This window comes from Danio rerio, chromosome 22, assembly GCF_052040795.2.
Source record: "Danio rerio strain M-AB ecotype USA chromosome 22, GRCz13ab, whole genome shotgun sequence".
NCBI classification, from domain to species: domain Eukaryota; kingdom Metazoa; phylum Chordata; class Actinopteri; order Cypriniformes; family Danionidae; genus Danio; species Danio rerio.
The window spans coordinates 16,035,295-16,051,993 of NC_141042.1; the positions used below are offsets into that span (position 1 = coordinate 16,035,295).

Here is a 16,699-nt window from a genome sequence, read left to right on the forward strand (position 1 = left end):
CTAGTAATAGTAATAATAAATGTTAAGCATTGGCCCAATCGACAATGATCGGCTGGTTTCTAGATGGGCTGACCCAATTAGAGGTTACGCAGATATAATCAAAATCTGGCAAGAATGTCAAATAAACAGTAAGTGCAACACAAGCTAATTGTCAGAAATGGACCGTAAAAAAGAAAAGGTGGTGCCGAAAAGCTCAGGGAAAGCAAAAAAAAAAATTTATTTAAAATCAGACGCTGCCAAATGCATAAAATTAACTGAAATAGTGTCAAAAGGGCACAGCGCAGGGGCGCAAGAAGGTCGTTTTTTTGAGCCTCGGCTGAGTTAGTTTTTTTTGAGTCAGTGTTTCTGTGTGGAGTTTGCATGTGCTCATGGGTTTCCTCCTGGTTTCCCTGACAAGTCCAAACACATGTGCTATGGGTGAATTAGGTAGGCTTAATTGTCCGTAGTGCATGTAGATGAATGTATGTGTGTGTGTGTGTGTGTGTGTGTGTGTGTGTGTGTGTGTGTGTGTGTGTGTGTAGGGGTTTCCCAGTGCAGCTTAGAGGGCATTCTCTTGCATAAAACTTATGCTGGATTAGTTGGCGGTTCTTTCCGCTGTGGCGATCCCAGATTAATAAAGAGACTAAGCCGACAAGAAAATGAATGAATGAAATGATTGCATGTATAAATTTGTTATAAATGAGTTGTTTTTGTTCCAGTCACATACATTAAATGTTTAAATATCTATTAAATATGGTAGTGCTTATATTATTTTACCATCTGTACACCAATATAAGTAGTAAATGTGCGTGTCTGTGTATCGGGCTGTGTCGATGTGGTAATGTGGCCACAGTGCCAGGGCTGATTTTTGGTCCCAGTCCACCCCTGCTCAGGACAATCAATTAGATTTTTTTTGTTTGCCTGCAATTTTTATTAAATGAATGTCTCCTGACAATCCACTGGGCTCACTTGCCTCGTTTAGTTTGGTTGAATCATGTTAGAGTTCATTTTCCTGTTTGGTAAGGTACAATTGGATAGATAAGAATGCAGCAATCACACTTGAGTGGATTAAAGTGGTTAGCTTGTGATGAGAACATACAGTAGTCCAAACTCGAACAGATCAACTTAAAATGCTAACAGCTCAGTGTTAGCTCACTTCTGAAGTGACTTCACAGGTGTCGAAGACTCATTGGCGATTCTCTCATATTGAGTCTTTAATAGTTATCACAAGGTGCTATCCACCTCCGCCATTTGCTGTGCTTTTGTTTTCAACCTGCTTTTATGCTTCATTCTTAAAATATATAATCTGTCTGAAGTGATGAATACAAACTAATACTGTATACTATGAGCAGGGATACAGTCAGCCAGTGCAGTTCTCTCTCCATACTAAGAAGTAGTGTGTTGTCTGAAGGCTTTTCCTCCTCATTTTGTTTACTTTCGGTAGTTCCAGAGGAATATTCATGCAATGTGGACCAATCAAAACGCAGTTCTGTCCAACGTGTGATCTAGATGTTGTAAAATGACTGCATTTTAGTTCAATTCAGCTAGTTTGAGCAAGAGTTATCAGTTGTCCTTGGTCTCGGCCAATTGAAATGAACTATAAAACTGTAAAAGCACCCTTTAAAAGTGAATTCATTGTTCTTTTTAAGAAATTGAACATGATTTACAGCATAATTTACTTAATGCCGAGTTCAGACTGCATAATTTTCAAAGTAGTCGTGTCACAGGTGTTTTCACACTGCATGACTATCTGGGGTAGTGTTTCATCGCTGCTTTGTTTACACTGTAGGAAGGATCGGCGACAGGGAGTTTCACACTGCATGACTTCAGAAGAGGAAGAACCTGCAACAACTTTGTCTCGGTCCAAAAACTACATCTCTCACAATCAAACAGATGTGAGAATTGACATGGAAACAACAAAAGATCATGTAGTATATCTTTTGTCATTAACAACACAATGAGGAAAGAAGCAAGAACCAATTTCTCATCATTTTTTTTTCTATTTTGATTGCTTAGAAGACACAGGTGCTCCTGCCAATTTTGCACTAGTTTTTCCTCCATTTCTTGGATCCAAATAGACTGAGAAGCACCACCTTTAACTTCTCCCTCAACCTCCCGCTGGCTTGCAGATACCCATACTAGCAGATGCTGTTCTCTCATTGGCTGCAGGTGATCGCCTATGTTTCTTTTTCGGTCAAAACTCATTTCACATGGCATGACTTGAATCGCCTGCAGCTCCAGATATTTAGCATGCCAAATATCTTACGGGTGTCGAAGACTCATCAGCGATTTTCTCATATCGCGTCTTTAATAGTTCATACTGTCTCACTGCACCGATTTGCTTGTGATTTCAGGCATTTGTCTGCGATTTCTCAAAGCCTGTTAGCCAGGCAAAATCGGGGCTAAAAATCACGCAGTCTCTGCATTAGTTGTTGACAAAGACTTGAACAAAACTCTATTGCCCCCTCGTGCACTGGAACTTGCTAATGTAAATTATGCACAGGAATTTTTTGTTTCATTTGCATGCCTGTAAAACAATATCTGCAATAAACATACAGTACATGTGGAAAACTGCAGTAGACATTGTGCATAGACATAAATTAGACAGTATTTATTCTTATTGTCAGTGATTTTTTTTCTATTACTTTCGCTTTGTTTATTTTCTTAGGTGTTTGTTTTATATGCAAAGCAATATTCCGGCTGATATATATATATATATATATATATATATATATATATATATATATATATATATATATATATATATATATATATATGCGCACATATTTATATATATATATATATATATATATATATATATATATATATATTATATATATATATATATATATATATATATATATATATATATATATATCACACACATATATATATGTATATATATATATATATATATATATATATATATATATATATATATATATATATATATATATATATATATAGGCACATTGTCGGTGCAGCTTCTTCCTTTGTGTATCAGAGCGGGAGGAAAAGCCTCATCTGTCTTGTGTCTGGCGGTCCCTAGTCAGTTCACATTGATATGCAGACCACACGGCTGTGCTGCTCACGGACTGCGATGAAGGGCCCGGGATACGATATGTAATGACTCTGAAGGCTCTTTAACACCAGTAGATGCAGAACGACTTGCAGATATAATGTTGGGATCTCAAACACATCTCAAAACGGCCTCATGATACTGAATGTGTTAACAACCTGACTTATGAGAGTTGCAGTCTTAATAGTAGAGATTGAGAGAGACTTTACAGTATAGCTGCCTTTAAAAATTGCATACTACTCGAGTAGTACTACATTTGAATTTACCACCATTAGAAAAGTATGTTATATATAGTATGAATACGAGTAGCATAAATGGAATTAAATTGTATTATGTATGTCATGTTATTAATCACCGAACTACATCTAATCTGTGAACGTCTAGCCTACTGTTATACTACTATGAATTAAGGAATACTCTGTTATACTACTTTGAATACTATGAATTCAGACGTATACTACACAGCTCAGATACTGTCTTCACATAGTATAGAGACGTATGCATCAGTCTAGTTAATACATAAACTGGGTAATGACTACAGTAGGAAAAGAATGATATAAAACAATGCTTACTTTGGCACATGCATATTTCAGTTGACTTGAGTGTTCCTAAGTGTCATTTTTTTCCATACATAAATAAAATATTGTCAGCATGTCTTGATATAGATGCACTCTAGGCTACTTTAAGCACACAAAAAAATCTAGGTACCAAAACCTGACGGGAAGACTCTCAAGTTGACCAATAAGTGGTGAAATCGAGTATTTAAACCCCTGTGCTACAGCCTTACCATGGCGAATGTCTAAAATTGTGCTTTTCTGAGATTTTTTTTTGCACTTGCTGCATAAAAAATGCATGGTAGCGATGGCATCTCTCGCTCTAGTTCCCTAAGCCATGACCCAAGACAGGCTTAACTAGGAAAGTTGTTCGCTAAATGTCATCTGGGTCCAAGAAACTCTTGCTCTCTAGAGGACCGAGCTGACCCAATGCTCTGGTTTTAGTAATGTTTATGAGAAGCTATTTTAAAACATCAGACAGTTAGGCTACAAGCTAAACTAACTCATAATTCTAGCACAGAAAGATAACCCTTAAAAAAGGTCTAATACTTAGCAATGGATGGATGGATGGATGGATGGATGGATGGATGGATGGAAAACAAGAAGAAGGAACAAATAGATGGATGGATGGATGGATGGATGGATGGAAAACAAGAAGGAAGAACAAATGGATGGATGGATGGATTATCTTGGTTGGTTATCCTTGATTCTCTATTAGTTAGAGATGTTAAATCATTTACCTTACAGTCATTCTTTACCATATATATTTTTGTATTCTTTATTATATTTTGTATGCTCTGTCAAATAATATGTTAACCGAAACTGGCCTTTGAGGAAATGTAGTTTGCATTCTAATGAGGCATTTTGCAAAAAGAGCTATCTTGGACAAGACATATGGAGTAGAAACAATAAGAATAACATGTGTCTCTTGCTTCTAATTTTCCTGTGTAACCATTTATGAAAATGTATTGAGGCCTATGGAGGTCTCTAAGCATGCACATTTAACTGGTCCAGTTCTTCTGTGCAGAAAAGAGGAACTAGAGACGGTGCAGAAAAGCTGACAGAGACAACCCACCTTCTCCTTCTTCTGTGTATATAAACTGGGTCTTTAATCCTAAGAAAACACTTGCAGGTCGCCTTGTGTGTTCTCTTGGTTAGCATTGTATAACCAGTAGGACACAGTTGCCAGGGCCCTAATCGAATTATTTATTTGTACTTAATAAGTTTCTAATATTTTTTTAAATTGATCTCTGCCTCCTGAATTTGTATTGAACACGCATGGAATAAGAGAGGCCACTTATTCGAACAGATGGATGGATGGATGCATGCATGGATGGATGGATGAATGGAAAACAAACAAAGTACAAATGGATTGATGGATGGATGTGAAACAAAGAGGAAGTAATAATGGATGGATGGATGGATGATGGGAAACAAGAAGGAAGTACAAATGGTAGGATGGATAGATGGATGGATGGTTGGATGGAAGGAAAACAAGAAGAAAGTAGAAATGGATAGATAGATGGTTGGATGTGAAACAAGTATAAAGTACAAATTGATGGATGGATGGATAGTTGAATGAATGGGAAACAAGGAGGAAGTATGAATGTATAGATGGATGGATGGAAAAATGGATGGGAATATACTGTTTTTATTTCATCCCTCACACATTACAAACATGATCACCACCTTCATTGGCCTTTGTGTAAGCAAGACATTACATTTAACCTTTTCAGGCATCAGGCTAAATTTAAAACTTCATAGAGTTTGATATATTATGTTATAAGTGTAACTGGCATCTATAGTTCCATAACTAGGTTATAAAGTCTCCCTAAATGAGATTATGTTTCCCTTTTCCAGGAGAGCATCTCCGCATCTGCCCGCAAGGTTACACCTGCTGCACCAGTGCCATGGAGGAAACGCTGTCGAACCTGAGCCGCAGAGAATTTGAAGGCCTGGTCAGAGAAGCAGGACGATCTATTCAAGCTTTGCTCAATGCTCAGTACAGAACCTTTGACAGTGAGTCAACAGCTCTTTTTGGGTTTTGAGATCAAATGGTTTTCAGGGAACCTCACCTTTTAAGTTGTCATTTCTCCACCCAGAGTGTCAAGTTAAAGAAAAACAAAGTAGCAACTACAGCAGCTCAAAGCGGAAATGAGATTTAGGGGTTTTACAGTGTGCTTGTACGGTCACGAATGGCTGTCTTATCCAGAGCAGCCGTTTACCAAACTTCATCTGCTTTTACTTAACATTTTTTCTTTTTACCCGTCTGCAGATTTAACGGCATCAGGGTTAATGAATGTGTAGGGTTAAAGAGTTGCAGCACTCTGAAGTCCAAACTCTCTCCTGGTTTGTGTCATTGTAAGCTTAGATAAAAGGAAAACTCTGTAGCTCATATGCTTTCGCACCAAGTGGTCCTTCGCTAGGCAATTACAGTGGGCTTTTATGGCCTTTTACTGCAGTGCACCATTTAGGAATGATAAACTATAGTGACGCTCAATAATGATAACAGATTTTGATGCAGCTGTTGGAGTTCCTTACTCTAATCAGACACTTCCTGCAAGTCCCCAACAAACTGTTTACAGGCTATAAGTAACTTTGCAAGTATGTCCGCTTATTCTTCGAACTCTAAACTGCATCCTGACAGTACACTAATACTCTAATGAGAGTTAGTAGTTGCCAACAGGATACCTAACTAAGATTCATTTGGTTATTAGTATTCTTCTGTGAAAAGTGACTTCTTTTTTTATCCTTTCAGCATATTTCCTGGAACTCCTGAATGGCTCAGAACGGTGGTTAGAAGAGGCTTTTGTGGCTGCACTTGGAGAACTGTATCGACTGAATGCAGGAGTGTTTCGTGACCTCTATGCCGAACTGCATCGATATTACAGTGGTGCTTCCCTGAATCTCGAGGAGGCCTTGGATGAGTTCTGGATGAAGCTCCTGGAGCGACTTCTGAAGGCGTCTGACCCTGAAACTGCCTCCCTGCTCTCTGATGACTTCCTTGATTGTGCCTCCAAGCAGACCGAGACCCTGCGTCCTTTTGGAGATGCTCCACGGGAACTAAAGGCCAAGCTGGTGCGGGCATTCATTGCGGCTCGGGCATTCGTCCAGGGCCTTAACGCAGCTGGAGAGATTGTACGGAAGGTGTCTCAGGTACAGCAGATTTTTTTTCTTTTTTAGAATGCTGTGATGTAGTGGTTAATGCCTAGGGCTGGTAACCGGAAGGTTGTCGGTTTGATCCCCACAAGATGCATGCCCTGTGCCAAGACCATGCTGCCTTTGAGCAAGGCAATTAATTCCAGAATGCTCCAGGGTGAAGGGCGGCATTCAAGCATGAAAGTTAAAAACAAGGGTTCGACTAAATAAGTTAAAAATAAATTCCCAAGAGTTGATAAGACCAATATTTCCAGTCCCTACTAGCATTGAACAAAGTGAAGATAGATTTGCATCTTCTTAGCAAAGCTTCTGCAAATTGGAAATTGGGCTATTTAGGAGCTGAAAGTTTAGTGTCTAAATTTCTTGACTTATTTTGTCCTGCATGCTGTAAGATTAATAACCTAAGAGTTGTCCTAAAAAGCCCTGGAATAGCCATATACTGACATCAATATTTTCTAATGTGTTTTCCAGGGTGGATTTTTGGGTTTAAGTTTGCACCAAATATAGTGCTTCACTTGAATGTCTTAAGGTTTAGCTAAGGTATCATCAGACCAGGGATTCTCCCTCAAGCCTTTGACAAGCCTTTTGGGCAAATACCAGCAAAGAAATGATAACAAAGATTTCCTTCTTGCACCTTTATGAACCAGATTTATGAAGTGTTTCTGTTCTTGGCATGATATTGATGCCTCATGAGTCTCTTAAATGTATGTTGTGTATAAGTGTAACACTTTAGTGTTGCCAAACCCTTCTTGTCCAGACACCCAATTCTGGAGGAAGTTCAATTCTCACCTTTATAATGACAAACCTCACAGTGCTTCAAGGTATATTTAATATGTTTTATATCCTTGCCCTGACTAGTATTTTTCAAGAACTTGCTGCAGATCTGCTAATAATGATCCTTGGGTTCTGTGGTAGGGTGTTGCCTTGGAAATGAAGTGTGTATTATCCTAGACACAGGTGTGTTTGACATTAGACTTATACAGAAATGGAAAAAATGTTCAGTGAATCATTGTTCCTTGGTGTAACACTGATCTTCAGAGAAAGCCCAGAGACACAAACATTTGTGGCTATTGTTCTTTGAGTTGATGTGCCTATATGTATAAAACTACAAATACTTTTCAATGTCACTACATTTGTGGGAGGTCTGGTTGCACTAGAATGGTGCAATACCTTCATGTGCCCTAGCTGGCTAGCAAGTCAATCAAAAAAATCATCAATAATGGATCAATGACATCAAGGCAAATGGCTAAACAATAGCTTCACAGATGATGTTGGCTCCGAATCTGCACAAGAAAAATTAGTCCAAGTCCTTAGTGACTACCCTTCCCTTCCCAACTACTCCCTGCTGCTTTGACAAATGAAAGTAGGGCACAATGGTACCTCTCTGTTCGTTAAGGAATTTCTTACAGAATTGGAATCTTGGTCTCCCGCTGCCAAACTCTCGAGAGATTCCTGCTAAGAAGACCTAAATTTTTGCTGATGTTGGGAATAGATCAGTTCAGAATATTGCGTGCCTTGTAAAAAAAATTATTTTATGTTGACATCTGTAAAATCTGAATTCCACTGCATGGCACGTTCATAGGGATTAGCATTCAACATGAATACGTTTAGTCATGGCCATATTCAAGTTTGTTGAGCAGCGTGACAGGTTCACATTCTGTCAGAATAAAGCGATTCAACTGAAGATGCCTTCAGCTAATATACAAGCATGATTACTCTGCCCTCCATACCTGGCTTTCCCAAAAGACTTCAAAGTTTGAAGTAGATGACCTGAATCAACATGCAGGTAATAAGCAGGTACAATTCAGTAAATCAAGCTAACTCGCATCTAGTGTGTTTACCAGTGCTCTTATTTCAACTTCCAGTGTTTTTTTTTATCAGGACAGCTTTCCTGAAGATATACTGAGTTAATTGCCTTGCTCACTGATAAATGCCATGGTTACTGTTTAACTTAATATTGTTATCTTAAAAAAAATGAACCCTTGGCAATGGTCACTCTTTCCACAGGTCCCACTGAGTCCAGAGTGCAATCGTGCCATTATGAAACTGGTGTACTGCCCTCATTGCAGAGGTCTGGGATCAGTCAAACCTTGCATTAACTACTGCAAAAATGTGATGAAGGGCTGCCTGGCTAATCAGGCTGACCTGGACACTGAGTGGCAGAGCCTCATAGGTAGGGCTTATAACACTAGAACTCTTAAGGCTGGTTTATACTTCTGCGTCGAGTGATTGTCGTGACCCAGGGTGCCTGCCTAGCATGTAGTCATGCATTTATACTTCTGCGCGCTGTGTTGCTCTGCAGTAAAACTTCCAAAACGCTAGCTAGCAGTAGGTTTTTATGATCCTGTGTCGAGTTTCTTCATGGAGATTTTTCTGAACGCTACCTTAATGTACATGTAGCCACATCTTGCTTATTTAGAGGCGGAAACCGGCGTACGTGCAACAACATTAATCATAAGGTGAACGCAAAACTTTTCAGCTGGTGCCCCTTCACAGGACTCAACACTTGTAAACATTGGCTCCATGGAGCTCGTAGCTCCACACTCGTCACAGCTACCAAGCCTACCAATCACACAGCTTGCGTTGTTGCGATGTGTAGTTAAATTTTTTGAGAGGTGCATGTCAGCATCGGCATTAGCCACGGCAAGGGCTATGTGACCGTGCGAAGGCTGCACCCGAGCATACATGTGCGCTTGATGCAGAAGTATAAATCAGCCTTTTTTTTTATTGCTTTGTAAAAACTACAATTACAATGTTGACAGAAATTGGAAAAGACACAAATTTATTCACCCTCTATCTCGGTCAGAAACCATGCTACAGGTGGCCTCCAGTTTTGGTGCCGAGCCCAGTATGGACACGGTGATCTATTCAATTCCTGTGAGAATCTCTGAAGCTGTCCTCGCCATGCAGGAGAACATGGAGATCTATACCAGCAAGGTTAGGTCACTGAAATTAAGCGTCTATTTTAATCTTGTGCGAGTTTGTTAGATTTGATTGCACTCGAGGTGTCCGTTTAGAGATTTATCGATCACGCAAGCATCATTTGTACAAATGTACACGTACGCTTGTGTTGTATTTCAGGTTTTTAAGGCCTGTGGGGACCGTGGTGAGGAAGGCACACCAAGTTCAATATCTGAGGAGCCAAAAAAGAAAGAAAGCACAGTGACTGCTCTGGAATACAAACCCAGCCCTAAGTCTGCAGCCAGACTGGAGGTCCAGGTGTGTGAATGTGTGGCTGCGTCCACTTCTAAACATTTCTATGAGTTTATACAATATTTTTTAAACATCTGTGCAATTCCCAGGTCACGGATGTGTACAGCAAACTCAAGGAAATGCAGCTTTACTGGATCCAACTTCCTTCGGCTTTGTGCAGTGGTAAAACGGCATCTTCAACTACTGGTGACAAATGCTGGAATGGCATCACCAAAGCCAGGTATTACATGGAAATTCTTTTAACTCTACAATGATAGGTGTGTATTCAGCCGGTCGGTATGTGTAACTTGCAGTTAATTTTTATATAATCTACACAAATGTATGCACTTCTCAAGGCTAAATAGGTGTGCAGGATTTTGATGGATGACTTTTAGGATGAATGCACATTATGAATTTATAGATCGTTACTCATGGTCAGTGCTGGCGGACGTCTCAAAGCTGCATCCCTCCCTCTTTTTGCGGCCAAAGTCGTTAAATTGATTGTTTGGCAATCACTGCCACAGAACTGAACTCCCATTGCTCAAAGTCATCAGAAGTAATTAATCACTGGATGTGGTTTAGATGTGCGTTCATGTGAGAAGATTTTAACAAGTATGGCCAAAAAAGCTTTATTTTTAGTCACTGCTGATATCTATTAGCTCTATGCTCTACATAACCAAATTAGCAATCTTGTGGGGGTAGTTTATACATACTAGTGTGTGATTAGGGATGTTTGCAAACACAAGTATCCCTATTACTATTGCTAGCTACGGTTTATACAGATAATGAAATGCAGGCACATGAGCTAAATCTAAAAACTAGAATAACACAGAAACTTAGAAACAAACACCCTAGCAACCACATAGCAAACCGGTCAGATGCTAAAGCATAATAAAATAATAATGCAAAATACAAAAAACATTGCATAGCAACCACCCAGAACAACCTAGCAACCACACAGAAATGCATTAAAACCCTCAGAATCTTTAGCAACATGCTAAAAAATAATCAATAAACAACTTAGCTACATGTTCAAAACAGTTATTTTTGACTGTCACTATGTTAGCATGACACTATAATCCATTTTGTTCTACCAGTATGCATTTAATTTCAGTTTAAGTCTATAAATTGTGAAAAAAAAAATCCAAGAAGCAGGAACAAAATGTGCGTGACTGAAATGGTTGTGGAAATTGATTTTTTTTTTTTTCTGCAGTTACCTCCCAGAGGTCATGGGTGATGGGCTGGCCAATCAGATTAATAACCCAGAGGTGGAGATCGACATCACTAAGCCTGACAGGACAATACGTCAACAGATCATGCTGCTGAAGATCATGTCTAACCGCCTGAAAAACGCCCTCGAAGGCAATGATGTGGATTTCCAAGATACAAGTACGTACAGTAGCTACAAACTGCTTAGTGCTAACTAAGGCCCCATATACACTTAGTGTTAAGATAGTTTCATCAATCTGATCTAAAGGGGAAAGTTCTAAAAGCAGGTGAAGATGCATTTTAGTTAGTGTGATCCAAAGTGGAGCACATTAATATAAGATCTAAAACATTTTGAGCTTGCTCACTTTTGACCAATACTGCATTATATACCCCTAATATTTAGATGTGTCCTTAGATAAATTTGATACAAAATAGATGACACTAATTATAAGTATAAAGAGGGTCAGAAACTTGAGCCTGTTCACCTTTAACACTGTGACCTATTTACCCTTGATATTAAGATGTATTTTTTGTAAATGCAGACACAAGAGTAAAACTCTAACCAGGAGCAAATGGGGTCCTACAGGGCTATTTACACAATGTTTTCAGACAAAAACAGGAAACTTTATATACACTTTGCTGGTTTGTTTACATGGCTAGATGCGTAAACGTCGATCATTTTAAAAACAGTCATGTAGACGTAAAACTTTTTCAAAACTTAAGGGAAAAACTTTTTTATTTAGGCTACATTACTGTCATGTAAACCCAATACCAATTCTATTTTTGTGCCCCTACCCCTTCCACTTAACCATTGAAACAAAGTGTGATGAATAGTTAAAATTTACTCCTAAGAAATGGGACACCACTACAACACCTGCACACATCATCCTATGTCATCGCAATCTCTTGCTTTATATGAGATCGACGATCACGACTACTGTAGTTATTCCACTTTTGTTATTTTTTGGTATTTATCTTCAGGGAATCACTTAAGGCATATATCATGTCATCATAACAATCTAATGTGGCTATAAGATTGTAACTGTACTGTGTATTTACACCTTAGACATATTTATCTATGTAAACTAACACAAAAACAACATTAACATTATAGCAGACACTGTAAAAAGCTCATTTCCAGCCACTAGACTTTTCTGACAGGGTATTCGAGTGTCATCGAGTGTCCGAATGTTGTGGGACTGCTATACAAGAGTTACTACTATGAATTGTAGATAGCGAAATTTAGCGCTTTTTATTTTAGCGTTTGTCATTTAAAGCATAATGGTAAAACACAAAAGCGGATATGAATGTATTAAATCATTTGCTTGTTTATTGTAAAAATTAGTAATAATGACAAAAAAAATTCTAATTTGTGGATCTCCTTACTTCCGTGTGCAGCCATACTGTCTTTGTAGATAGTGTATTCTGGACAATTTTGGTATCCCTTGGTTTCGAGTGAGGTCCTAAAAATTCTATTTAAGACTTGGGATTGGGCCTTATTCACTAGAGGTCTAACAAAATACCAATGCCATGGTTTGGTCCAGTTCATAGTATTGGAGCCTTGATACAATTTGATTTGGTGTGGGAGCAACGTTTATGATTTGGCATGGGCAAAGCAAAGGAACACTAGTTAATTGGGTAAACAAAATTATCCATAGTGTACGAGTGCGTGTGTGAATGTGAGTGTATGGGTGTTTCCCAGTATTGTGTTGCGGCTGGAAGGGCATCCGCTGTGTAAAACAGGCTGAAATAGTGGGTGGTTCATTCCGCTGTGGCGAGTGATAAAAAAAAAACTAAGCCAAAGTAAAAAAATTAATTGATGAGTTTCAATTTTGCTACACTGTACACCACTTTGGTGTGTTTACATTTGCAGTTTTGTCTATTTAATTCCAATTTAACACAATTCACTATTTAATTACAAGTGAAATATTCTAAATGTGATACATGTGTAAACAGTGTCCAAAACATTATGTTTGTTCTACTTCTGTCTCTATATATAGCACTATTATAAGGTTGGGTGGTCTTTGCAATAGTGATTTTTGTCTCGAAGCGTAATGCAATTTCAAGCAAATTAGATACTGCATAGCAATCATTATGTCTGTAGCCTATTTACCAAAGTAATCATGATGTTTTTCTATAATGTGTTTCTAGGTGATGATTTCAGTGGCTCGGGAAGCGGCATGTGTGCGGATCACCTGTGTGTTCGTGGTCGACCTCCGGTTTTTGGGCCGAAAACGGACAGGCCCAAACTCTATGCCACTGGGCCTGAAAACAAAAGAGTCAAAGGATCCGGGAACCAGATTCAGCCTTCTTTCATTTTACTGATTGTGTTCTTTGTGAGTCTATTGCTCAGACGATAATGGAGATGCTAAATTGAACTTTGGGTTCTGGGTCAGGAAATTTGGATTATGACCAGGAATGTTGAGGAAAAATTGAGAAAGTGGGAACAGGTGAGTGTAATCAAAATTGCCAAAAGAAAAAAAAGGAAGCATTTTGAGTGAAAGGACATTTTAATTCCTTTGGAATAGGTTGGAAAGGAATTGCTTTTGTGTTTTTTTTTATGTTTTGTAATATACGTCAGATTTGAGTGCTGACTTGTTGCATCAATCGTCACATTGCTTTTTTTTACCTTTGAATGTAAACAGATGGACAGGAGGAATGCTGGTTTAGAGATACAATATGAGCTTCTTGAAAACATAAGTGACTTACCCACCCACAGTTCTTTGCTATTAAAGTCACAGTCAACAAGTCACCCCCAACAAGTCATTTCACCATGCTTGAGTTACGCAAGTTTGTTTTTGCACAACTGTACATTTTAAATATGTCACAGATGGACATTGTTACAAAGTACTGCATCAGTCAGATCCCTTTTAGATTACAAAATGTATGAACTTTGGCATGGACATGGATTGAAATATGGAACTGCTGAGTATCTAAGGAGTTATGTAATGGTGTTTTTTTTTTTAAACTGTGATTCATTTGGTTGGGTCTAATTTTGTATAATGGCAAGCTGTGATAATGGGTGAATTTCATTAAATAGAAGAAATGTCCATTTATTTCACACTAACATCAAAAAACAAAAAAATAAACGTTTTTTCTTTGTTGCATAAAAGAAAATAGAGCATTTTTAGGGCTAATAAAAATGTTTCCATATTTTTTAGGTAAATATCTGTGTTTACATAAAAAAAAATGTAAATAACTGCAACAAGTGTGATATTTTGTTTATACAACAGTTTGACGGCATAATTGTGTTTATAAAAGGACACGACTTACTTTCTTCCGGCATTCATTGACATCTGCAGCTGATGTCAGAACAGCAGAAACCATTGCTGCTTCACAAACGTCACTTTCAAGCTAGTATTTGAATGATTCTCTAGCGTAATGTCTAAAGTGATGACAAAAGGGGTAATTTTTGCTCACATTTTTAGGTTATAAGGCTGAACGGCATGAAATGCCATCAGTCTACAGAGATTTCCCAGTATTTCTCAGTTGCAATCAGGATTACACAGTAATTAAACCCGAAAAAAAAAAAAAGCAAAGCAAACACTACTAGTTTTAATACATAAATATATACAGCACTACAAAATACAAAAGACAGCGATCGACTTAGAATGTCACTTTCCCGATGTATAATGATTTGTTCAGCTGTAGTTTAAACTTGTGCTGAGAAAATGCTGTTCTCCTCCCCTAAGGACTCATTATGCAGTCTCTGTCGCCAAATTGTGGCGGAACGTCAACCTTCACTTTCTTTGGTCTGCTCAGACAGGCTGATGGCAGTCGATGCACTGAATCCGATTATCCAAAATTATAAATACTTTTTAAAAAGCACTATCCTTATAAATAAACTGCATAGTTGCAATCTAAACAACTAGATTCTTGACTAAAAAAGTCTCAAAAGTACATTATGTTGTCCAACAGCAGCAATATTTGTCATACTGTAGAGTATCCTCTGCTTTTCTCTGTATGTAGGCGAAGTAATACGCAAGAGTTAAGGGGCGGTACAAGTTATTTGCAGAATATCGCACTGCTATCAGCTAATTAGATTCAAGAACCAGACAGAACTGTTGTGTGTGTGTGTGTATATATAAATATAAATATATATATATATATATATATATATATATATATATATATATATATATATATATATATATATGAACATTAAAAAAACAAAAAAAATATTGATATAATAATTTCATAATTATACCTTCACAACATTTCAATATATAATGTCTAGTATATCATAATACGTAATTTCTGGAATACTTTCTTTTTATTTTCATTACAAATAGAATGCAAAAAGAAAAAATTATATTAATTCATTCATTTTAAAAATGCTCTATTTTTTACGCAATATTTGTTTGTTTTTGATTTAGCTGTGAAATATGTCCAGGACATGAGAAATCGTGAATGCAAAACACTTGACATTCAACAGACAACAACAACAAAAAAAGCACAAAATACTTGCTTCACTTAATCCCATGCAAACCATAAATTTTGAAAACTGATGGATGCGTTACAACTCAGAACGATGCTAAATTATATTAGTAATGTCACTTTTTGAATACTTTCAGCATCGATGCCAAGTTAAACAGAAGCATGTGTCAACCCTGAATGAACCAATTTGCTATGAATGAAATTTCATTACAGCCAAAGCTAATGGGAAGCAGTCATTTATAGAATGTACCATTTTAAAATGCCAAGTGTCACTTTTGATTAAAATACAGTTTGTGACTTTCCAGAGCAATATGATTAAATCAAATGGCACAGATATTTTAACTACTGGTCAAAAGTTGTTTTTTAGGGCCTAATCTGCTTATTTATTTGATCAAAAATAGTGAAACTATTAAATAACATTACAATTTTAGATAACTAATTTCTTATTGCAGTTTAAATTGTTCATAAATAATAATTTGCTGATCTGATGTTCTATTATGATAATATTTCAATAATTATTGGCATTAAATCATAAACAAATTATTCCTGCTTCAGTTTAGTAGAAACTGTAATACATTTGACTTTTTAAGATTCTTTTAGTGAAAAGAAAGTTAGAAATAACAGCATTTATTTGAAATAAATGACTTTAATTTCCCTCTTGAACCTTTAAATGTGTCCTTGATGAATAAAAGTGAATACATGTTTAATGCATATTATAAGTAGGATTTCTGAAGGATCGTGTGACACTGAAGACTGGAGTATTGATGCTTTAGAACTACATTTAATATGAAAACATTTCAGATTTGACTGTTTTTCTAATATTTTCATATATTTTATGAAAAAGGATAGGCTTCTTTTAAAACCTTTTGACTGGTAGTGTACATGTGCATCTTGCAATTAAAGTGTCAAATGATCTTCATATTTCTATTAATTGTTTTTAATGACTCTTCCTTTCTCGGTGCACAACTATTGTTCAATCCACAAGGCTGTGGAAATGTAAACATAGTGGAATGTAAACGCAGTCGAAAAATGTATGCAGTCTTTGTCCCGAGATGCTTGTTTTTTGTACTTGGTTCGATCCCTCCAGGAT

The 16,699-nt window shown here is 37.3% G+C and overlaps 1 protein-coding gene across 1 annotated transcript in view; it reads left to right on the top strand.

Moving 5' to 3' along the window:
- Positions 1-14,705, top strand: part of gpc1a (glypican 1a) — a 42,625-nt gene extending 27,920 nt beyond the window's left edge. Inside the window, 8 exon segments of the mRNA NM_001037373.2 lie at positions 5,473-5,631; positions 6,371-6,768; positions 8,779-8,944; positions 9,578-9,708; positions 9,853-9,990; positions 10,074-10,204; positions 11,177-11,352; positions 13,324-14,705. Of these exon segments, the coding sequence (NP_001032450.2) occupies positions 5,473-5,631; positions 6,371-6,768; positions 8,779-8,944; positions 9,578-9,708; positions 9,853-9,990; positions 10,074-10,204; positions 11,177-11,352; positions 13,324-13,532 (1,508 nt within the window). The 3' untranslated portion in view covers positions 13,533-14,705.
- The last annotated feature ends 1,994 nt before the right edge of the window (positions 14,706-16,699 follow it).